Raw genomic sequence first — 24,968 nt, 5'->3', positions numbered from 1 at the left:
TATCGGTCATAACCAGCAGGGAAATCCAATGTAAAAATGGCTTAATTTTGTGTTGTTGCCCTTTTTGTTTCAGGTATTTTCCCTGTTGTTGTATGGGATCACGTAAAATAAAGTGTGTAAACAGAAGCCCACCTTTACACTGAGGAAGGATATTATTCCACTTTCCCTTGTCACAAATAGAAGACGAGTTGCCGACCAAAACGAAACCTTGCCTGCAGGAAAATGAGATTCGGCTTCCATGATTGAAATCATCTCCTGTTCTCTCTCCGTTTATTGGCGCTCCGGGGTCTTTACAATCAGCTGTCAAACATTAAAAAACCAACAAGAAAAAACATTCCTTTAAGCTCCTCAATACTCCGAGTAGGGTAATCTATATACTTGATCTGTGTATTTCAAGGTTATCAAGGTCCAGAACTCTCCAAGTTGCATTACATATCCATATACTTTTGGACTACACTCCGAATAAATAAGAAGGCTGCGTTTAACGATTGAGACAAATAAGCGAAAAAAAGCCCAAGGCCAGCTGAGAAGAAACCTCTCTCTGCAACTCGTGCGTCTAGTCTTCCAGGATTAGTTTGCTTTAAATTAAACATCCCTTTTTCTGTCTTTTATCCTGGGTAATTGGTTCTAAATTACAAAACTTAAAAATTGCTTACCATGTACGAGACATCCGTGCAACTCCAGTCTCAGACACGCATGTTTCACATTTGTAGTAGACAGTGAAAGCGGCTCTTTTGGATAAATCCGTATGGATCTTGTTCTTATTTCTGGATTCAGGACATTTTTTTTCACCCCGTTTACGTTTCCGTTGCCAGGAAGCTCCTGTTCACGAATGATATAGTCTATTACTGACAAATTTGTTAGTCTACCGCTATTCTTAGGAAAATTAAGATTTGGATTGTATTTTACGTCCAACATTTAGTATTTGGGCCCTAAGATCTGGACTTCTCTTCCAACATCTGTCTCTAACTCTCCTGCCTTGGCTACTTTCAAAAAACGATTACTTTATTATCTTCTTTCCCGCCGTACGGCGTCGAAAGTAAATTTATAATTACAACTTTAAGTCTAGCCTAACCCTGGCCTAACCATTTTTCTTTTCACCAAACAATTTTCTGCCTTCTGATCTAGCTTTCTCTGAATCAAATACTCTCATCGTGAAGGGACCTCTTTCAATGTAAAAGCCTTTGACTGCCTGTCTCGTCACCACTCGCTATCTTTTAGTATGCGTAAAAAAGCTGTATCTTGTATGTAGAATTCTTAGTAACTTACGCTGTAATTTATGTAAAAATATTTCCTCAGTATAAATCAGTGGTAGTGGTGGCAAATAAAACCTAAAACCTAAACGTCTGTCTTCCAATAGACCACTTTCATAAATGGCGACCACTAGCTTTTACATTCTCTTGTCTTTATATTAATTAGACCTACTGCCCTCATTTTCAAAACAAAAGTTCTTCTGAAATTTGCTCGTCGTAGCGAGGCCACGACTAATAATATTCCTAAATTTTACACCGAATGTCTTAAAGAATGGGAAATATACCAACAGAAACAAGTCTCTGCGTGTTCTCACGTTCTTGATCAAATAATATGGAATAACAAATTTCTCAAAATTGGTGGTAAATCCTTATATAGACGCGCGCTAGTAAATAAAGGTATTGTGAGAGTTAAGGATCTTTTAGATAGAGAGGGCAAATTACACAAATGGAATACGCTTAATACGCTTAAAGACAACCGTATCACACAAGCTGAATATTTTTTATTAATGTGCATTTATGAAGCTCTTCCACCCAGTTGGAAATCGCTACTGAACCGGGAAGAAAGGGAAAGAAATTTGCAAACGGTGAAGTTAACTTTCCCCTCCTCGTCTAAAACACTGTACTGGAATATCATAAGGAAATATGAGATCGAAACAACTGGAAAATGCCGTTATGAGGAGTTATATCCAATGCTTGAGCTGCCTTGGCATGAGATTTACATCCTTCCTAGAAAAACGACCCTATAGAATCTAAGGCCTTGGAATGTCAATATAAACTGTTCAACAAAATTGTCTATACAAAAAAGATTCCATATAAAATGGGTAACACGACAACACCTTTTTGTTGCTTTTAATTTGTGCCCGGTCTGACGAGTCCCTGGAGCATTTATTTATTTACTGTGAGTTTGTTTGTGGCTTCTGGCTATCGGTGACGAATTGGTTAAAAGGATATGATATTTATGCAAATGTTTTGAGTGCTGCTGACATAACTTTTGGAATTTATGAAAAGGATCTTCAACTGATCAACCACATTATTCTCCTTGGTAAACAAATTATCTATCTGTGTCGCAGCTTATCTTTAAAACCTTCACTAACGTTGCTGATCGAGAAAATGAAGTATATATACAAATTAGAGTCACGGATAGCAGAAAGCAACAACTCTCTTGAAATTCATAATAATAAATGGCAGTCTTTACTATCAGCATTGTAAATATGCTTTTTTAATGATTGTTTGTAGTGTGGTATTGTTCCCCCTTTGTGTCATTCTTACACGACCCAAACTTGTACTTGTATCTCTTTTAAATGGCGGCCACTGGCAATGTGAGTTGCGTTAGTATTGCAATGTTAATTGTACTTGTACTAGTTTTTTCTGTTTTGTTGTTGTTAATAAATAAAAAAATTAAAACAAAATTAAAACAAAAGAATATTTTATTCGGCCGCCATTATGAAAGAGGTCTTTTAAAGGGGTCAAGCATGTAACAATCATTTTCTCCTTAACTCCACTGCCTTTACACTAAAATTGTACCATCCAGTAATTTTCCTCACAATCCTTTCAAAACAACAAAGAAGTTATTATTATTATTATTATCATCATCATCATCATTATTATTATTATGATCGTTTTCTTTCTTGTCGTTATCGTTATCTATATCGTTATTATTCAATTATTGCGCACTTCGAGCTGTAGCAGCGTTGCAACCTGCTGTTAGCTTAGAATTTTTCGCGGGACTGAGTAGCAAACCAATTACAGTGTACCTGCGAAGTTACAAAACTTTTTTTTTTGCGGTAGTCTAGGTATAGTTGTGAGTTTACCAGTGCATCGCTGTCTTTCAAAACAGGATATACCATGAGGTCCAGAGTGTCGCTAAAAATGATTTTTTTTTCCAATAGGCCCCATTAGATTTGTTGTTTAATCTTACTGTTGCTGACGTCTCTTTCCAAAGATTACTATTCGGATGATTGGCAGGGATTTTACACAAATGGAGCCTCTACAGAGCTAAAAACATCCCCCAACTTGTCAAACACCTGTAACGATGAATGAACTCGATAAAGGACTAAGGGTTTACCTCTTTGTAATGCGTCCACTTTCCTCCCTTGTCGTACTCGATCTTAAATTTTCTTGACCAAATTATATCAGATGTACTGCCTCCTTGTGTACTTATAGCAGTTATTGCCTTTTCTTCGTCAAGCTCGATTTCAATGTATGGATTTTCATCACCATCCGCTGAGCACCAAGCCTTGGGTCCATGTAGTCGTCCGTAAAAGGCTCGGTGATCTGAGTCTAATCTTGAAGATGACTTAATACTCTCATTCGGGATACCTTTATTTTGCATCCCCAGAGGTCTGTTGCATTCTCCTGCACAAACAACGACAGACGAAAAAAACAAGGTGATGTTGATCCCAAAGTTGCAACAAAAGATTAAAGACTTATCTGGTAAATCGTGTAGGCACAAAGCAAGAGGCAACTAGCGTTTACTTATTTTTTGCTAAGGTACATAGGTACGCCTATTTAGTGACTTCGAGGCCTTGCTTGGTTTATGATGAATGCAACGCTGAATAACATCTACCTCATCAGTGATAAACAACGGCCCATAAAAATACATATGATCCGATTAGCTCTTTACACACCTGCTGCAAGTCAGAGAATACGGGCGAGGGATTGAGAATACCAGGACAAGGTTTACAAAAGCTGTCGCCCGGCCGCGATTATTTTTACATTTGACGTCGTGTGCTTACAATTAAAAGGCTAATAATAAACTCGACACCCTGCTAGCAGAACCTATCTCTTGCTTGTTCGATTTGGCGTTCTCGAGAAAGGCTCTGCATGAATCGAGTAAGATCTTTATTGAGTATGTGCTGCATGTTGCCAGGATACAGTCTCGAATTTAAGCCTAATATGCCAGATCTCGCCGCCATCTTGGTTTTTCACGGTACATCGGGCTCAATAATAACTATCGCTTTTATCACTAAACGGACGCTCGCACTGGAAAAACCAGTTTAACGAGAGAAAACAAGATTGACCAGTCCAGAAGTTCGAGCTGCGGTGGCTTCAAAGAGTTGACGGAATTCAGGCAGAGCCTCCTTTTCTCCTCCTCAGTAAAGAAAAGACAAAAGGAGGCTTTGCTCGCAGGGTGTAAACTCGAGTACTCCAAAAGAAATTTTGGCCCAGGCCATGACACCAGCCAAAGACGCTCTTGGTTATCTTGGTTATCCGTGTTACGAATGTACTAGTTAGCGAGCAGTGTATAAATTAGGGGAACGAACAATTTTCACGCGGGCGTACGCTTCCGACTCTCAACATTACCGCAACTTTTAGCTGAATAAAAAGGCTCGTTGTGGAAAGCGATTTCGTTTTTGTGGATTTAATTCGTTACTTCTGGTATCTCCGAATTTTTAAGTCTTTAAGCCAATGACATTCACTTCTCCCGATGCCAACTTAACGAGCAAGTTTTATTCTGAACTTTGCGATACCGACCACAAAACATTCGAATATGAACTGGAACTAAGACCATATATTCTGTGCTTCTATCTTTACTTGGACATGATATACAAAGAAGAAGAAACTTCCTAGATACAAAAATCCCGAAATTGTCCTAGAAATATATCCGGAAATTCTCAAAAATATGTCTCTAAATGCCAATTTTATCTCTACAAATCTCAAAATTTATTCTAAAAATCCCGATTTTTTCAAAATAATCACATGATTTTCATAAAATCCAGGAGTCCTGTGTCCTTACATCATGATTTCTCTTTCAAACAAACGGTAACGACAATAAGAAGTTAGCAGAGTTTGACATTTCATGTGGCATAATCGAAGCCAAAAACATCACTGTCATGACAAACTACCGCTAGCACAAAAGTACCTGGCAAAGTACCAAGTATTCCTGGCCTTACAGTGATGCTAAAACGCATGCTGCGAACATAACTTATGGGGTAAGCCGCTGACCGGTAGTATTCGAACTGATCAAATTGTTTGTGTGCTATCTGTTTTTCAAAACATCATCGTCAAAAAATCCTCAAGTTTTCTATACAATCTTATTTGACTCTAAAAATCCTTTAAAAAAATCCGGGCCTCGCAAAATGTATGATTGTCCCGGCTAAAATGATAGAAAATCATGTTTTTTTTCTCTACTCTCTCTTACGATAGCGTCTTAGCTTGCTTTGCTAAAGGAAGCCGGAAGTCGGGGAAACATCCATTTCAATGTAATTCTACAACTAGATGTTGAAACAGATTTTTGATTTCCTTTTGTTCGCAGTAAGTTTTTCATTTTTACAGGCCACAAAAAGCTCCTCCAGTACTACAAAAACAATTTTCCGTAAAACTGGCAAACAAAAAGAGTTGGATCTTGACGAGACGAACTAACTTACAATTATGCATTAAATGTTTTCAACCTGGTTCTCGAACCTTTGCCCTCAGTGTATTCGAAGCTTAGTATTTTGAGGGGTTATCGTGTGAGGCGCCTAAATTCAACTCAATTTCTGGTATACTTACCTGACTGTGAACTCGAGTAATGGCATAATGTCATAAAGCAAAGTAATATCCTGTAGTTAACCTCCATACACACTTGGACTAAAGGGATACGCAAAGATAACCGAAGCGCACGAAATTTCGAAAGAGACTGTTTTGGGGTTGACGCGGATTCAAATTACATTACAGCGTAGGTGATGACAAACATGAAATTCGTTTTCCGGTTTTTCATTTTGTCAAAACCAATATTTTTCCTCCTTTCTCTTCTTTTTCTCTCACGAAACAGCTAGGTTTCTCTTTCCATCAAGAGCTTCAAGACCTTGTATTTTTTTATTCTGAAAGCTATTTTACAACTAAAACTTCGAGTAATTTGAAAGCTAACTGTCTCCTGGCGCGAAGTATGCATATCCGTATGAGGCGTTATTTTGGGACACTACATCACACTGTCGGGAGATCACCCGGTCAACCTCGTAGGAAGAGAGAGGACCCTGGGAACGAGGTTGATATCCGGCAAAATTCAATAAGAAGTGATTGAAGGGTTTGAGTATGTATGGAACAAAAAAACCGAACCTTCACAACCGACTGCATGATCGTGAAAAGAAGAGTGTTGAATCAACTCACGACCGAACTTTTCGAGTTCGACTCCGAGTCGGAGTTCGTGTGAGCGAGATTGACAGGAATAATGGGGCCCACGTGGAAGGGATTAAGACGCATTTCCGGCTAATGTTTCTCTTCATCCGGCGAAAAACGAAAGGGCGACCGCATTAAAAAAGAAAACTGGAACAAGGAATTTGAAAATACTTCCTTGGCGTAACTGCATGAATACCCCTTGCCACTTATTTGTGTAAGAGTGTAAGAGTAACAGCTATTGTATTCTGACTCGTTCTTCAAAGAACGCCGTCGAGTGCCAACAAAAGTGGCAGGGTCAGCAGATACTCCATTTCCTTCATGAGCATCACTCTTGGTGCACAGCTCTCAGCGGTAATCCCTCTCTGCGGGCTTCATTGGCGGAGAAGGGGAAAAGGAACTTGAAAAGTCGACGCGGGATCACCTGTACATGTTTAAGCCATAATCCCTAAGGAGTTCGTTAGCTTCCACGTAACCGGCGATCAGGCGTTCTTTTCTTCTCGCCCCAGAACGCCTGATCGCAGATTACTTTCCACACCTTAAGACTTTCTATCGTTCGGCTAATTTTCAACAATGCCGCACCTAAAGGCCGTTCGAGGGAGGCTCTCCCACAGTAAACGAGGAAAAAAACGGATAACATTTTACAAGTCTGCTTAATCTAGCGTTTGAATTTTTTCCTGTTTCGAATAGAAAGCGCCCCTAATTCCTTAGACTAACTCTCGAAACTAGTAGAATATTTTAACATTCAAATATAAAACCTTTCTGAGACCAATCATGGCTGTAAGCAGGCCAGGATCACTGCACTTTCCAGATTGGGCTGAACGTGTCCTGTTATTTTTTCTAGAAGAACAAAAGCTGAACCGTAATGACGTAAACAAGGACTTAGTAAAACGTCACATTCGAAATTATAAATTTTTCTGTTTTGACACGGGTTCACTGAGCCTGCTCCCCTTCTCCCGCCCCAAACAATAGGTCATGTTACTGAAGACGTATAACCATTCATAAGCCTCTTCAGCTTCTTTTAGACCTCCCTGCCTTTCCTTTATTTTTTCCCCTTACTTAATCGTTTTAGTTCTTAAAAATAATCAATCAATCAATCAATCGATCAATCAATCAATCAAATATTTTAGAGCGGACGGCCATTTGTAGGACTTTCCACTCTCCCTGTCATGTATGCATGACTAAAGGAAAAAGGTGAAAGAAAAAGAAACCAGGCGCCCGAATGTAGATAAATATCAGCCTGCGTTCTTCTGTCTTTTGAGAGAGAGCGAAAGAGGGAATCTTATTTCATTGATCTTTTAACACACAGGAAGAAAATATTTAGGAAGACCTGCATTTAATACTTGCAAACACACTGCCAAAACTATCGAATGACCTTTGAATCTGGTGGAATGATACCGAAATGAAATTTCTTCTGTTTTAGGCAACGCTGAGACGCGTTCACCATTGTCTTTCCTTTACTGAATTGATGGAGGTCTCCTTTTAAGTTTCAGTTCAGAGCAGAATCGCGTCAATTAAGGTGATGAAACATTGCCGTGGGTTACACTAGTTTACACGAATGCGATTTCTCGGTTTCTAGACAAAACAGTTTTGTTAAGACGAAAAAAATTAAAAGAACGAAACAATTCATGATTGAAACACAGCTTACGGCTTTTTTATTTTCGTTATCTCACAAACTGATGGTGTTTACTTCACACCAAATCCCCTGCTTTCAGCGAGATACGCAACGTGAAAAAATGCGAATTCAATACCACGACCAATAATCTCACTGGCTCTGGCATTTTCATGACATATGAGGATGGAATTACATCAAGGTAACATATATAACAAGATGCATGTGATTCCATGAAACCACTCATTGCGCAAGAGTACTCTTTTTACGGCTTCAGATTTCTTTCAAAGACGGTCGTCGTAGCTATGAACTCCATTGCAATTCTCCTCCTGGTTACTTCTCTTCTTGTCCTCAAAACCCACGAGTTTACAATTCATCGCTCTGATGAGAGTGCCATTGATTCCTCAGTAGATCACAGCAGTGATGATGTCTGGGACGTAGCCCCGAGTCGCATTGGAGGGGAGCAAGACAATGAGGACGGAACGGGTAAATATTAGCTGCAGTTTTTCAGGTGTTACATCATATCGGTATTTCACTGGAATACCCAAAATTCCAAGGTGCAAAATAAGCTCCAGTTTTGTTCGCTTCTTGCTGTGTTGGTAAATAGACAATTGATTTGACGTTACCGCAATTTCCTGCAGTCGGTGAAAGTAACTCCGAAGTAAAACGTCACATTCGAAATTATAAACTTTTCTGTTTTGACACGGGTTATGCTTTTGTAAGGAGTCAATGGTATGAACTTTCTAGCACTTTCTCCAGTGCTTTAGCACACGATTAGGAGACCACTGGGAGCTTAGTCATTATTTTATTTGGCGTCCTGCCTTCTGTTAGTAAATGCGATGTCAAATAGCGATGTATTCGCTATGATATTAAATGAGAAGTCAGACAGGTTTTTTCCCGTAAATGAAAAGGAATGAAAAAATCATTTTCCTGTGACGACTCTGGCAGCGCACACGGCGAAAATCCGGAGTTTAAACATTCCTATTGTTCTTTGCCACTGAGCCACTGGATTCATGTGACAAAGGTGCTGCATACCGCTAAGACTGAAATGTCATGTTTGTTTGTAATAAGCGCAGTCCTCTCTTTTCTTTTTTCAAATATATTAATAAAATGTCATCGAGCGTTTAGCGGCGTTGCAGGGTGGCATACCAAATAGTCAAATATAACTAAGCATCACCCCAGTGTTTCTTTTAAGCTCAAGGATTAATATAGAGTGAGATAGAGCCGATTCAACATGCCGCACATGTGTGCCTCGCATGCCTCTTATATTGGATCGTACATAATGCCCAGAGCCAACCACAACTTAACCCTCAACCTTCTTTAGGTTTAATTTAGTCTAATTTTATCATCTAAGCGTAATAGGACTTTTTTGACGTGTCTAGCACGTGTTGCACGCATAACTTACTGCGTCACACTTGATTGCTTTTTTTGTGACTGAGAAGCTACAATCGTTAAAAGAAGTCGAGCGCCACATTGAGAAGGTATACGCTTCCAACAAGGTTTCTCATCAACATATATTTTTTTAGAGAGGCCAGGAGAAAATGAGAGAGAGATGTAGAGAGAAGAAGTGTAGGGGCGTAGGGCGGAAAGACGAAACCGCTGTAAATTTGTTTTAAGTCGTAACAGAAATAGAGTTTATTTCTTTTTGAAGGGGGTAGTTTCTAAAGAAACTGTGGTGCTGCGTCGGTGGGGAAGTAGTATACAAAAATTTGGTAATATCAACGGAGTTGATAATGTAAATTGGCCACCGTACAGAGATTCTAAAAGCTGACGTTTCGAGCGTTAGCCCTTCGTCAGAGCGAATTCGCTGTGACGAAGGGCTAACGCTCGAAACGTCAGCTTGTAGAATCTCTGTACGGTGGCCAATTTACATTATCAACTCCGTTGATTTACCAAATTTTTATTTCTTTTTGTTACGTGGGATGCCCCCTGCAGGGCAGACCACGTTAGAAAATGGGGCTCGTTTGTTTTTCCTCGTATTCACAAATTGTAACGTCTGTTTTCATTGGCTAGTTTCTGAAAATAGAAGATATAACGGCATATTTTAGTGGCTACATTTTCATTCTACGTCATCCACATGCCATACACGAAAGAATTTCTACTGTCGATCGCCTGATTTCGGGTTAAGTGTTGATTTCTATATAAACCATTAGTATCTGTTACAGCTTTCACATTGTCGCTGTTGGTGTTTTCTGGGGGTTTTTCTCGGTCACACAACGCGGTGTCAAAACTACCGTAGTACTAATAGAAACGAAGGACCCCCGAAAATTAGTTTGTAATTCGTTTTGAATTGGATAGAGTCTTCACATTAACTAACTGGTAAAATATTCCAATTTTTCAAAATTAGAAATTCAAATTATTTTCCTAAATTCGCGCAATTATGTGAGACCAAAACACGATATATTCTCAAGGTTACCGTTTACTTTCAGGCGTGTCTTCGGTGAAACGAATGTGGCGCTTTCTGATTACGGCGCTGATATCCCAACCCTTGTATTAAATGTGGCTACTGGAATAGAAAAAAAGGCGTTGTTTTTCTTGTCAGAGCACAACCGAAATAGCTAACTAAGAATTTTAAGCAATCTCGTGGAAGAGGCACTCGTGGAAAAAAGATTTGGTTTGTTGGAAATAGGTTTATCTACAATCAGCGACAAAATTAGTTGACACATTGTGTTTAAACAGTTCTTTTCAAGCGTAAAATAACACTATAATTTGAATCATGCTCTAAATTATTGATAAGACTCCCCCCCCCCCCTCCCCCCATTCAATGTTGCCTATTTGTACCCAAATATCCCGGGAATCACGCTACCACATTGTTTAGGTGGGGGAGGAGGGAAGGGGGCGAATTGGACTACCTAAGAAGGCTAAAAGATATAAGAAATGCGGCATAGGGGGTAGAACTGGTCCATGTGTCAACAATTTTGTCGCCGATTGTAGCTATTGTCAAAATTTGATTTCAATGAAGCAAAGCGCCTTTGAGTTGCAATATTTGCACTGTTACCTTTCAAGACAAAAATTCGTCCCAACACCTTTCCCCACGATTAGCCAATTAGCGGACACCACTCTTCGGATTTTTGACGCATGTTTTCGGGTGGATCGGCCTTCGTGTTGAACAGAAAAAGGACGCACGCATCGATTTTATCAAACACAGCAGCAGCAGCAGCAGCAGCAGCAGCAGAGAAAAATGGGAAGCGGACCAAGGCAAAAGCTTTAAAAGAGGGCAGAATGTAGGATGTGCGTGAAAACCATCCCAAACAGATGGTGACGGCGATATCAGAATGCGGGCTGGTTATGTTAATCTTCCTTGTCATGTTGTAAGAAGACTATAGCCGGAAATTCCCTTGGTTTTCTTTCTTTTCGCTACAAGTGTGTTTGTTCTCCTTCACTCGCAGTGAACTGAGATAGCCTGATTTAATAGCACCTCTTGAATTTCTATGATTTTTCTTCAGTTGATGCGATAATTTATTCTTCGATACGGTTCGTCAGAGGTGTCCGAAGGCCAGTTCTAATAATATGATTCTTTGTCATAATTCCGCAGGCTAACGTTCCCTGCTTTGCATACTCATATGTTTCTGTGATCCTTCCGCTATGTTCTCTTTTTCCTATTGCTAGCGCCAGACCTCGGACATTCACGTGGCTTGTGGGTCTTCATTGCTTAATTAATACTATCTTAAAATACAATTTAATGCCACAAAAAGTAATTTATGATACTTTTACTTACAAACACCTCAAACTTATTTTGGGAGCGAAGACAATTATTTGATGTTTCCCGGGAAAAGCGTTTTGTTAGTACATATGCTGTCAACCAAAATGAATTCTATTTCCGACGAGAAGTATTTACCAATATCTCTATCTTTTGTCATAATTTTTTGGCGATCGAAAGGGGTGACTTTAACCTTTACTTAAAATTAAAAAAAAAATGGGAAAATTTCTCCGTTGGATTAAAGTGCCTCTTTTTTATACCGTACTTATCTTTCTGTAGTGAAATCAAATTATTCCATTTTTTTGCTGTAATTTCAAGAACTTCAGGTCTATATCCTGTAGTGCACAAACCATGCCCTATTTCAGACCAAAATGGTTAAAATTGATACCCTATTAATATTTCAGACCAAAACGGCTAAAAAACCATACCCTTTGGTGTCGCACATACCTTTTTAGTCCATACAAGGGATTACCCCACCCCCACCCCCAGGGGTGTACTAGGAGGCATGTATTTTTGTTTTGGTTTCGCAAATATCATTCACTTGACCAATCACACACCATTTGATGCTAGTCTAAGTTTCTACTCAGTTTTCGTCCTCACAACCCAAATATAGCAGACCTCTGACATTCCCCGGACTGACGTGCTTAAAACACTTCAACATACTTTACTCATCAGATCGTTACAAAAAGGTTTTCAAAACACTTCCTTTCGTTGCTTACCGTCGTTGTAAAAACATTAGTGATATTCTTCTTAGAGCCCAATTAACTAAAACGCATTTCAATAATCGACTCTTTGTTTGTAGCTTGGTAACGGGTCTTTGTTTTTGTGTGTCGTCCCTGACGAGGTTATTAAGGCGAACTCAACAGTCGCCGTGTCGAGCTCAAAGTTTATGAGGATCTTTTCCATAGATTTATCGTTTCGTTTGGGACACTAACAGTCGATCCGTAGGCTCTCCCGACTGGCGTAATCACCCTTGGTATTTTATTATAACCGTTGACAACCGAGGAACCGGGCTGATGTGGGGACCTTGCTAATTGTGCATTTCAAAGTTCTTGTATTTTCCCACCCGTGGGGTATTTTTTCTAGCAAAGTCCCCAGTATTTGTCGAAGCCAAGCAGCCAACTGCATTTGAATATGCACTTCAGGACAACTGAGAAAATCGATCTAAGTTGATTATAGCGAAACCACTTCCATTATATCACTAACAAAAGACGACTTGTTGACATTTAACAGTGACCTCTATAAACAATAATATATACACATGAAGTTTTAAAGTTGCTTATGCCTACAAATACGTACAAATATTTGACTGATGGTCTGTTTAATAGACAAAAAACAATGCTAAAACTTACCTTCTCGTTCTCCTCCGCCATCTTGCCATCGATTGAGTGAAAAAAAAATCGTTTTCAGTCTCCTCTCAGTTGAACAGAATTGAATTCCCCACAAGGGCTGAAAGTTGTTGCGAAGTCCCCATAAAGTCCCCGTATTTCTCCACATCACCCTGGGGTCCCCTTCCCCTTGGGAAAGCCGATGTGCATAACTAAGGTATCTAATCTTTTGTTTTTTACTTCTTTTTCTTTACTTGATTTCATTGTTGTGTTTGGTTGTTAAAGGCTACTTTGCAGTCTTCTTTTCAAGTTTTTGACTATTGTATTGGGAGGAATGGCGATGAAATCCCTAAACAATGCAGTTAGCGGGCATGTTGACTCCCAAACCCCGCTAGTGCTCTCGGCCAGAATGCCACGTGCATTGTTGCTAAATTGATCATCTTTCACGATTTATTTTGTTGCTAATTTAAAAGGTTGACCATTGCTTTTGCAAAGTCAAAATTTCTTACGTTTAGACGACGATATGATATAAAAGCTGCTTTATTATTTATCAGCGTCACATCTCATGCTACATATAGTGTTGCTCTTATTTTGCTGGTATTCAGTGTCCTGAGAAAGGAATTATTGCCGATTTCTGACCTCATTTGTTAAAATAAGGGAAGCATACTATGAGAAATGTAATGTGAACTTAGCCCATAACCCTCTCGGCTTGAATTTAGCTTCGACTGGACTCTGAAAAATGAATCACTTGAACTCGATTCTCCCCCGCGAACGTCTCTTCTTCTTAGCCTTTGCATGTTGTTGTAATTTCGTGTCCGTTTGATCCACGAAATCGGAAAAACTAACCTTCCTCGAGTTTTTAAAACTTTCACCCACTCCTCGGTCCTTTCTTTTTAACGTTTCAAGATGAATTTTTAGCCGGCCTGGAAATTTTTCCCGGCGTTTTTGTCGCCATTAGATCTTAAATAATGCTCAAAGTAATGTACAGTTGAAGTAATGTACAGTCGCGTTACCTGCACAGTAAAATTAAAGCATCACGTGATCTCAGTTGCCTCGATGACTCAGTGGAAAGTTACTCGCTCCTGGGGCGCGATGGCCCGAGTTCCGGGCGTGATGGCTCCGGTTGTATCATACGGGATTCTTACCAAGCGGTGAATTTACTATCCCTGGGGTATGCGCATTTGTGACTATGAACAAAATGTTAAAAAAAAGAACTCGACTGGTTTTAAGACGTGGTATACCTATAGTATCCCACGTTTGGACGCAAGAGATAATCTTCTCGCTTCTCAAAATCGTTTACTCAACAAACCGAAATTCCACTAGTAACGCCATTTTGAATTCTTCTTCACTAACATACCGTATGACAAAGGGCTAGACGGGGTTTCTTAATTCCAAGTAAGCGTTCAAACAGCAATTTCGCATGCGCAGTGATAATAGCCGAAGCAAGGCCCAAACACTTGTGCCATCAATCCCCTCAATAGTTTTTTAATGTCCCCATTATTTAAAAAAGCGTGGTGACATTTGGACATTCAAAGCCGTTCTTTGAATTTTGGCCTTGCATGACTTCATCAATTAAAGGCGGGAGCATACGGTGACTGCAATGGCCTTTCAGTATAAAAAAATAACATTACGCAACTAGCCTTTCATTTCATTTGTTTGTGTTTTTAGACGACCAGTCGGGATATGTGATTGGAGGCAGTGCAGAGAACGAACGAATCTCCGAAGACGGAAGTCCAACGGCACCAGTTGCTTCTGCAGAGGCTCCTCAGTTCGAAGGAAGCTCATTCGAAGGAAGCTCTCTTTAATAATAAACAATCAATATTTTACTCAAAGAATACACGAGCTGATTCTCCAACTTTTAAAGGTTTTTTTTTCCCATCTCAAATAGCTTAGGGTTAGCTTAGTTTTTACTGAGGGAAGTCGAAACCTAATTTGTGACTTAGAGAGATTCAAGTGCTATAAATTCTGGTTAATCCTGTAATGTTTTTTAATTAAATCGATCTAAAGGTTGCTTTGTTCAAACACTCTCTCAAAAAGACTATAGGAGTTGTTTGTTCAGGCATGGTGTTTGCCAGGAAAAGTATCAGAAGTTACTGTGAATGGAGCCTTATCGTGTGGACTGGTGCAAGAGTGGGCGGGGTCATAGCAAGGGCCCTGTCTTGGCCCCCTACTCCTCATTCCGCATGCCAGTGAACTCTTCCTGATTACTGATCGTTTTCTGCCCAGGTGATACACAAGTGTATATTTCGTTCAGCCCTACCGAAGAACGCAATGAAGTCCATGCAGTCTCTGCAATTGAAAATTGTATTTCTGTACTCAAATTAAACCAAGAATTGCTGAAGTAGTGCTGATCGGAATTCGAACAAAGCAAAAACTTGCCAAAGTTCGTATCAGTCACATCGCAATCGTAAAAGTTCAAGTACTCCCCTGAAGGCTTAGATGTGTCAGAAACTTAGAAGTCTGGCTTCACTCGAATGAGCGAACATATAAAAAGAATTGGTATTACTGGGTTATATCCACAACATAACTCGAATCAAAAATTGTATGGACACAGAGATCACGGAGATGCTGGTGCATCCATTTGTTACTAGCCGGCTGGACTATGGGAATATTTTATGGACTCCTATAGTATTCGACTCATACATTACAGAGTGTTCAAACCGGATGTGCTCAGCTTGTGTACAACTGTGGAGCACCTGCTTCCGGTTGGAAAGAGTCTCGTTCCAGGGACGTTCCTTTGAGCCAGCGGGGCCAAAATAAAAAACCAATGAGAAAAAAGCGCGAGGTCGCAAAAGTGTGCTAAGTTGTTAAGTTTATTTGGTCTCGCCAACTGTCACTGATATGACACCTATAATCAATGAACTGCATTGGCCGCATGAACAGAAACAGACAACGAGCAGTTCCTTTTTCGTTGCTTAGATAGTCAAGCGCGACCAAGGAGAAGGAAGTCACGAGAAAAAATGGCCGCATGAAATCTGGATTCGAGGAGAATTCGCTCACTCCTCCTCAAATCCAGGTGTCGCGCGGCCATTTCTACCCGTGCCTGTCTTCTCCTTGCGCTCAACCATCTAAGCGGCGAAAGAGGGACTGTTCGTAGTCTAACACAGAAACGTATTCTTTTTAATGTTCTTTTGTTGGGAAGTGCACCCCGCTATTCTGATCTATGTCATGCCATCAAGTAAATATAACCTGGGTCAAAACAATAATGGCATCCAGTCCTTCCTAGCCATCGGCAAGGTCCAGTTCAAAATTGATTTGGCGAGAGGGCTTTTTCATGTGCTGCATCAAGGCTCTAGAATATTCTCCCTCTTGAATTGAGCAATGCGAGTTCTGTTCACAAGTTATAAATCGAAGTCTTAAGTTCGTAAGATATTCATTTTAGAACTTTATTTAACAGTTAGCTGCAGCTACCTCGGCCGAAGTTCTGGACAAGTAAGTATCTGAAGTTTTTACTTTAGTTACGAGGGTAACACTTAGCACCCAAAGGCTAATAAACATGGGGCCCTCGATCAGAGCAGACCACAACTCAGGGAACTCCGTGCCGTGCCCTTTCGAAAGGTGTGTGGAATCTCTTACGTCGCATAGAGTTATATGAAAAACTGTTGTGAGATGGGGCCTACGATTTGTAGCTCTTATCCGAGGAGACTTGAAAAGTCTAACCATTTGCGGATTTAATTAGAAAGGCAGCACTTCCTCCCATGCGACCCTGAGTGTTGGTCCGAACGGAGTTGAACTCAGGACCTCACCCACGGTAGTCGGATACCAACATGTCCTCCTCCCTGAGTTTACCTGATGTACATATTTGCTAATTTGCTTGGAATTGCGTATATCGTATAAATTCGGACATTGTGTCCCAGGACATGTGGTTGCAGAGAAAAAAAAGGAAGATAAAAATCATACCCGTGGATAGGATTCTCGAACAACATAACAAAACAATACAATAACAATCGCAAGATTGTTTATTTCCACCAATCTTGTTTATTTCCACCAATCGCAGATCTCTCTGAATTACTGGTAGGGTCAGACAATGCACTCACAAACATACAAATATACGCGTAGTTAAATAAATATAAAGACATAAATGTAGTATAAGCAATATAGTAGAAATCGAATACGCATAATTACGCACAATTAATATGCGACGCATATTTAACTGACACGAATTCTGAGAACCGGTCAGTTCGGCCAAGTAACACATGGCATGATGGTCCTGACCTCAGCGAATACGAAGTTTGCGACGAAACCACCCTGCTAGAAATTAGGGGGTAAAGCGGGCTTGCGTGCATAATTTCCTTCACAAATTTCTCGCACGCCAGGTGGCGTCTGGCCTCTAGAGACAGTAGCCCGGCACGCGCGAGGGCGTCCTCGTAACTCAAGTCAGGACCAAAGATGATTCGTAGGGCTCTCTTTTGCACTCTTTCTACCGCCATGCAGAGATACTGCGGTAAGTTTGCAAAAACTACCGATGCATACTCTAGGACAGATCTTAGTAGGGAGCAGTACACAGCCACCAACTCCCCATCTTGTACGCCACAAACTTTCAGTTTTCTAAGAGCATAGAGGCGGCGGTTTGATTTCTGTATTATATAGTCGCAATGAGTCGACCAACTGAGGTCCATGGAAATATACACCCCAAGGAGCCGGAAGTTTCAATTCTAGAGGAACCGCTTTCTCAAAACCGTGACAAAGATTTATTGACATGAAGTCTCCCATAGAATGTTATTGCTGAAGAGTTAGGGTTAGGCGTAGGCTTTGGTTTTAAAATGTTTAGCTTTGTCGGGAAGTTTGGTAACCGATCTCTTGCAGTGTTTAATATTGTTTTCCCGAGTGAAAATATGGATAGCATTATCAAATTAATAGTGTTTTAAATATTGTCCCTGAGCAGCTAGTGGTGTGGTGGTCAAGCCGTCAGGTGACGGGTTAAAGTTATCAACAATTTCAGGTTCGAGCCCTATGTGCATACACTTTAGAAGTCCTGGGACACTGTGTCCTAAATCAATGATAATAGTCAATTCAGAGAAAATTAGCAATTGTGTATATCAAATAGCTCGGGGTGGAGGATGCGGTCGGCTAACAGGGCTTCTTCCAATTAGGCCATTTCCGAGTTCATGTCTGACAACGATTTTCAGAAGTAATAAGAGTGATACATCTTGCCTCAAACCCGGAGTGGAAGATAGGTTCTGCAACTTCTTGTAAATGGCCAGAATGGCTAGTTGGATGAAGAGCACGACTCCGAAAGCCATATTGAACCCCGGGGTACTGAACTTCCTTTAGGCGCAATTACACAATGCCAGACAAGTGACGTCACGCTTATTGTCGCCCACTTCCCGGAAAACAGACTTCTGATTCAAAATAACTTTTGTAAATTCTCATATATCGCGGCCAATGCCCCTACACTCCCTCTCTCTCCCTCACAAAAGGTTTCTCTTGCAGGAGACCATAACATTAATTAAATCCCTTTTTTAATGCAACACTAATAGTTATGTTTTTTTTACTTAAATTGCCAGTATCATTTTTGTTCGTTAATAAAAGAGAAAGCTCCAGTCTTTTTCATCAATTTCCGACAATTGGTACGAACACTTTCGCTGGAGTGTTTTTCTCTTCTTTTCTTTTCTTACACAAAGGTCATTTAGAACACTGTGGGAAACGGGAATAGGGCATAGCCGACGAGGTACACAAATCCTGTCCAAAGACAACTATTTTCTTTTCCATATCAGCAAAGTTAACAAGCCCACGAGTCTTCGCACGATTGACTGTGTGAAAAGTAAGGGAAAACCTTGAAAATAAAGTACGAATGACGCGAAACTGGGAACCAGTATAATGACCTTCGCAAGGCATTTTCTTGAACAAAACCTTGAATAGCTAGTTCTCGTTGTTTTTGTGGTCGAAGGACGACCCTGCCAAATGCACATTAAAGGTTTTTTTCATTCCATTTAATTTCAACAATTCAGTTTCGTACGTACCGACTCCTTTGTTACGTTTGTTTTCGTAACTCGATCACTTTTAGAAGAGTCTTTGAAAGAAGAATTCGATATAGGCTCGATGTCAATGTTACTTGATTTCCTTTCATATATATAATTATTTTCTGCAATCTTCAGCCCAGGGTTTAGTATTTTATTAGAAACCATGTGTCCTCTCAAGAGGCTACTTACGTTGTATCGTTTCCTTAGAAACGGTGCATAGGTATTTGGACCAAAAGTTAACTTCTAAAATCAAACAGATTGCACTTAATTATGAATCAGAGTCTAGACAAGGGCGAAGTGTTTCAATTTGGCAGGTTACATATTTGCATGAGTCATATTGAAGCCATCTCAACAAGGGCATGCTCGTATCATGCCTCAAACAAGTTAGGTCCTCTAAGATTTATCCTTTCCCTACCCCTCTCCGTTTGCTTCGGCCATTGGTAGAACCAAGAGAAAATGAGGGGACAGAGAGGAAGGCTCAAGGCGTTGGCCGGGATATGTTATGTCCACGAAAGTTATTCTTAGACGAGTGGAAGTCTTTGTTCTAGCGGAAGTCTGTCTTCTGAGACTTCCGTATGCAGTCTTGCCTCGCTCTCAGGTTCTTAGTGAAAAGAGAAAATGATGGCGCACGTGGAAGGCTGATGAATATATATTTTCTTTCAAACATCGGACCGAGGTTGGCCTTTAGCGGACGTCTCGGAAGACTTCCGCTAATCTAAAAATATCTTAAGTGGACATAACATATCCCAAGGGCTGGACCGGGAGCCTCCCTCTCTGTCCCCTCATTTTCTCTTGGTAGAACATGATTTAGTAGGGCTTAGGAGGTCCACAGTGTCATGTATGACTAAAGAAAACACAGGGGGCCCACACAATCGGATGTGTAGCCAATTGTTATTTTATAGTACCTATAGCGATATATCGTTAACTATGTATGTAAATCAATGATAAATAAACGTTGAATTACCTTACCTGTGGTTTATAGTCGTCCTTTTACCTCAGATCAAAAGCGGTTTTTTGAGCGATCTTGAATGAATTTGAGTTCGCCGTTGACTGTTCCATATATAAGATATAAGATATATATGGAACAGTCAACGGCGAACTCAAATTCATTCAAGATCGCTCAAAAAACCGCTTTCGAGGTAAAAGGACGACTATAAACCACAGGTAAGGTAATTCAACGTTTATTTATCATTGATTTACATACATAGTTAACGATATATCGCTATAGGTGAAGCAAACGGTAAATCTAGTACATTTACTGTAAAATAACAATCGGCTACACATCCGATTGTGTGGGCCCCCTGTGAAGAAAAAGGTCGAAGAGGCGAAAGTTAAAAGAAACCAGGCGTGTGTGAATAACTTTTAGCCTGTTTTTGTCTGTCTCTTAAGGGAGAGTAACAGGGATGCTATTTTATTCAAATCGGAAATTTAGATGCTTTTAGTATTAAAACATACACGGGAAGAAAATATTTGAGAAGACCTACAGTAATATAAGCATGTTTGGTTTTGTTTCTTAGTTCGCATTACACCAGTTGACACGAGTTTCTAACCAAAACAATTCTGCTAGTTACGACGAAACACTTCATTGGAACAGACCTTACAGCCTTCTTGCTTTCTTTATAAACTTCGCGCCAAATCCTCTGCTTTCAGCGAGACACGTGAACTCGAAAAAAGGGAATTCAGTACCATCTCACTGACTCTGGCATGATCACGAAGTTAACCGATATCAGGATGAAATTACATCCTATCATGGTATCTTCAGATCTCTTCCAAAGACGGACGTCGGAACTATGAACACTACTGCAATTCTCCTCCTGGTTAGCTTTCTCTTTGTCTTCAAGACCCACGGGTTTACTATTGATCGCTCTGATGAGAGTGCCATAGATTCCTCAGTAGATCACAGCAGTGATGATGTCTTGGACGTACCCCCGGATAGCTCAGGAGGGGAGCAAGACAATGAAGATGCAACTGGTAAATGTTAGCTGTAGCCTTTTAGGTGTTATGAGCATTTGAATACCGCATATTTCGGGGTGTAAAATGAGCTCCGATTTTCAATTGATTCAACGGTCGTTTCTGTCTCTTTTGGTAAATAGCAGACAATAGATTTGGCGTTACCGCAATTTCCTGCATTCGCTGAAGAAACTCCGAAGCAAAACGTCGCATTCGAAATTACAAGCTTTTCTGTTTTGACACGGGTTAACATCCTCCAGTGCTTTAGCACACGATTAGGAGACCACTAGGAGATTAGTCACTAAACTAGGTCATTAACTAGTGTCATGTGCCTACTGTTAGTGATGCAATGTCAAATGGCGACATATTCTAACATATTTGTCATAACATTAGGTGAGAAGGCAAGTTTGAAGTCTAGTAGTAAATGAAAGAAATGAAAATTCTTTCCTGCCATGAATCGGACACACTTGGAAAAAAATCCTTGTTCTCCTAAGAGTGCTCTTTGCCACTAAGATACTGGAGAATCATGGGTGCTTAGGCCATAATCTGCACAGTTCATGCGACAAAGATGTTGTATATTACAAAGACGGAAATGCCACAACAACAATGATCACTTATGTCCAGAAATGCAAAGTAATTAGATGCACGTCCAATTGTGCCATCCAAACAATGCAAAATGTCCCTTTAAAGGGTTTTAAAGGGAACTCTACTCCGACAAAAAAATAACGTTAAATCAGGAATTAACCAAATTTGCGGCAAGCAAAATTGGCAAATATAACAGTCAAGACCAATCCTGGCCTCAACCTACTCTTTTGTTAAATATATGCCTAATTCCAGATGCCGGTATATAAGTGCAAATTATAAGAGACGGTAAATATTAATATATGAGTAAATGCTGCTTACGTACAGCATAATAAACGGCTTGATATAGGGTTAATCTTCTTAACGGAACTGATTTACCGTGCCGCACACGTGTGTCTCGCATACCTCAAGGCTAGGATTGTGAAGCGAGTCGGCGAGGTATTGTGAATAGCTGTAAATAATGACCAGAGTCAACACCAACCCAACCCTAAACCTTCTTTAGGTTAAATTTCTTTAATTGCTTTGATATCTTGCCTGGATCACTGCAATTCATTTCTGGCTGGTCTACCTGATTATGAACTACAGAAACTCCAGAAGGTTTTAATTAATACTGCTGCACGTATTATCACTAAATCTTGTCCTGATGCTCATATTAAACCTGTCCTTAAATCGCGTCATTGGCTGCCAGTTGAAGCACGAATACATTTCAAGATTCTTATCATTGTTTTTAAAGGATTAAATAACACTGATGCCCTCCTCACAACACGCGAACCTTACGGTCTTCAACTAAAAACCAGCATTTTTAAGATTCCAGAGTTACGGCGACAGGGCCTTTTCTGTTGTAGGCCCTGTCCTGTGGAACAGGCTGCCAAACGATCTGAGGCATGAGCCTACATTGAACTCTTTTAAATCTAAGTTAAAGGCATTTTTGCTTAAAAGTTTTTATGGCTAATTTACTTCCTTTTTTTTCTACACATATATTTTTATTTACCTATTTTTTTCATTTTATGGTTACATACGTTAGAGTTATAAGTTTAGTTTTACATATTTCTATTCTTACCTTATATATACATATCTATTCGATTTTTTACCATTGTAAAGAGCATCGAAACGTTGTTGTATGCGCTGTTTCTTTACAATTTAACTATTATTATTATTATTATGATTATGATTATTATTTAATCGCTTCATTGCACGACCATGCCACGTTTTTTTTCACTGATTTTACCGTGTATTTTATTTTATTTTATTGCAATAACACCATACACACCCCTCAATTAGGAATAGAGCAAAATTACTAAAAATATATGTGATCTGGCTAATTTCGCGCATCCGGTTTCAAGCTCAAGTGCAAATTGTAAACGAAGCCGAAATTTAACATCGGGTGTTTCCTGCTGGAAAGCCCGAGTAATGACATTACCTAACTAGCCATCCATTTCGTTCGTTTGTATTTTTAGATGACAAGCCGGGATATGTGAGTGGAGGCCTTGAAAAGAACGAACACGAACGAATTTCCGAAGATGGAGGTCCACAGTCCCGGAAAAAGGAAGATGCTTCTGCAGAGTCTCCTCGCACAGTAGAATGCTGGTTCGAAGGAAGCTCGCCTTGATAAAGTTAAACAACTAGATATTTTACTCAAAGTATACAGGAGCTAATTCTCCATCTTTATAGTTTTATTGTTTTACTTTTTTTTTTTAGTTCATTTCTCGAAACCTGATTTGTCACTAAGAATGGTTTAAATGCTATAAAATCCTGGTCAAACCTGTAGAGTAGTAATGTTCCTTCATTAAATTGGTTTAGAAGCTACTTTATTTTATCATAATCCATAAGCCGTTTGTCCCGAGTTCGAGGCACGGTATTTGCCCGGGAGAGTATCCCAAGTTACTGTGAAAGGAGTCTTATCGCGTGGGTTTGTGCAAGAGTCGGGCGTACAGAAAGGGTCCTGCCTCGGCTGGCCCCTCCTTCTTATTCTGCATGCCTATGAACTCTTTCAAATTACTGATCGTTTTCTGCCAAAATTTCATGTTTCTGCCCATGATAAACAATTGTATACTATTTCGTTCAGCCCTACTGAAGAACGAAATGAATACCGTGAAGTCTTTGCAATTAAAGATCAACCTCATTCCCACCGTGAAGTCTTTGCAATTAAAGATCAACCTCATTCCCAGGAACTCATCTTCCGGGCTTATTGTTAGGGATAGGGTTAGAATACAGAACACTGTTGCGGGTAGTTGCAGGTGTAATAAATTAATTTATTATATTGACGGGAGTGCTTTACCTGGAAATAAAACACTCTTAAAATCAATACGACCACTACATCCTGAACCCGAGAGGCGTATTTTTCACATGTAACACAAGTAGTATACTAGTGAGCAACGAATTCACGGCTTTCAAGAAACACTGATGGATACCCGGCCATCACTGCTAGCATTCGGTGGCGTTCTCTGAAGAACGAGTCAGAATATAACAGGCGTAATTGTTATGCAAATAAGAGACGGGGTATTTCGCAGTTAAGTTCTTCCATAAGATGCTGGTAAGCACCGATTTAGTGACACAGTGTCAAAGGAAAATCTAGTTCTCATTTCCCTTTCCTCTTCATCATGGCTCCGCTTCGTGATATGTAACGCCGACTATTGACATGCATAACAAGGACAATCGGTGGAAACTGCACAAGTTACGTGGCAATCATCGTCTGAACTGAAATCAGTGTATGATGGTGGCACTATAAAGTCATGTAATTAAATTGGTGGGAATGAGTCAGTCACTCATTGCAATCAGCAAGTACCACTGAGGTATCCAAGGGCCCTTCTCCTTTAAAATCAAGCTGTTTTAACTTTTGTTTAAAAGCTTATACCAATACCAATTTTAGTTATGATTTGTTAATGCATTATTTTATTCGAAATAATTATGCGCTCATAGTCATAGTTAGTAGTGCTATGTTCTAGGGGCGGGGATTGGACAATTCTTAAAAAATTTTGATCTAACGTCAATCAAAAGTGTCAAAAAAAGCCCTACCCTTGGGCAAAGAATTTAAACAAACAATACTATACTATATAAAGCAAATAAAAGAAAATTTGGAACTGGGTATGTTCGTGATTTACATGTTCAGCATGTCGAAACAGGTCGGATCAGTGACCCGTAAAATCCCTGATCATAATTCAAACCCCGTCGTTTTATTACTTTTGTGATTTATATATTTCTGAGGTAGAAAAAACAAACAGCGCTAAAACTAGTTTTAGATTTCGAATCTCCCTCCAAATTCTGGGGTTTCGGGAGTACTTACCGACTTCCCATTGGACTGCCATTGTTATGCAAGCGGCCAATCAAAAAAATAGCTCAAGTCCATTATCCCAGAGTTTCTCCGGGCGCTCAACGTACCCACTGACCAAAAAGCCCGAAGACTCATGGTACGAGATTGGCTATTTACCATTTCATATCCAACATGTGCTCACGGAATAATTGTTAATTATTTCTGGTTGTGCAAAC

At 39.9% G+C, this 24,968-nt stretch overlaps 2 protein-coding genes and 1 long non-coding RNA gene across 7 annotated transcripts in view; 2 read left to right on the top strand and 1 right to left on the bottom strand.

The window, feature by feature from the left end:
* The window catches only part of LOC138023249 (sushi, von Willebrand factor type A, EGF and pentraxin domain-containing protein 1-like), a 39,633-nt gene extending 32,426 nt beyond the window's left edge, over positions 1-7,207 (bottom strand). For 4 of the 5 annotated variants that reach the window (XR_011126699.1, XM_068870271.1, XM_068870283.1 and 1 more), the window contains exons 1-4: positions 5,745-5,858; positions 3,319-3,608; positions 657-822; positions 133-300 (exon numbers count right to left, since the gene is read on the bottom strand). Coding sequence is in view for 4 of the 5 variants with exons in the window: in XM_068870271.1 (XP_068726372.1) it covers positions 133-300; positions 657-822; positions 3,319-3,608; positions 5,745-5,811 (691 nt within the window). In the remaining variant the exon portion in view is untranslated. Of the gene's footprint in view, positions 1-132; positions 301-656; positions 823-3,318; positions 3,609-5,744; positions 5,859-7,105 lie in introns of those variants that run through there. The other variant, XM_068870279.1, reaches the window with a different exon arrangement.
* Positions 7,208-8,137: 930 nt separating this feature from the next.
* LOC138023241 (uncharacterized) lies at positions 8,138-14,997 on the top strand. The gene is made up of 2 exons (XR_011126698.1): positions 8,138-8,445; positions 14,656-14,997. It is a non-coding gene; the product is annotated as an uncharacterized lncRNA (long non-coding RNA).
* A 5,374-nt stretch (positions 14,998-20,371) lies between these two features.
* Positions 20,372-23,247, top strand: LOC138023234 (uncharacterized). The gene is made up of 2 exons (XM_068870258.1): positions 20,372-20,921; positions 22,940-23,247. Exons 1-2 carry the CDS (start codon positions 20,741-20,743, stop codon positions 23,089-23,091), a joined length of 333 nt encoding a protein of 110 aa, XP_068726359.1. The 5' UTR covers positions 20,372-20,740; the 3' UTR covers positions 23,092-23,247.
* The last annotated feature ends 1,721 nt before the right edge of the window (positions 23,248-24,968 follow it).

The sequence above is a fragment of the Montipora capricornis genome, chromosome 2 (genome assembly GCF_036669925.1).
Source record: "Montipora capricornis isolate CH-2021 chromosome 2, ASM3666992v2, whole genome shotgun sequence".
NCBI classification, from domain to species: Eukaryota; Metazoa; Cnidaria; class Anthozoa; order Scleractinia; family Acroporidae; genus Montipora; species Montipora capricornis.
Note: the sequence above shows the minus strand (reverse complement) of the source record. Positions and strands in the feature narration are given on the sequence as shown.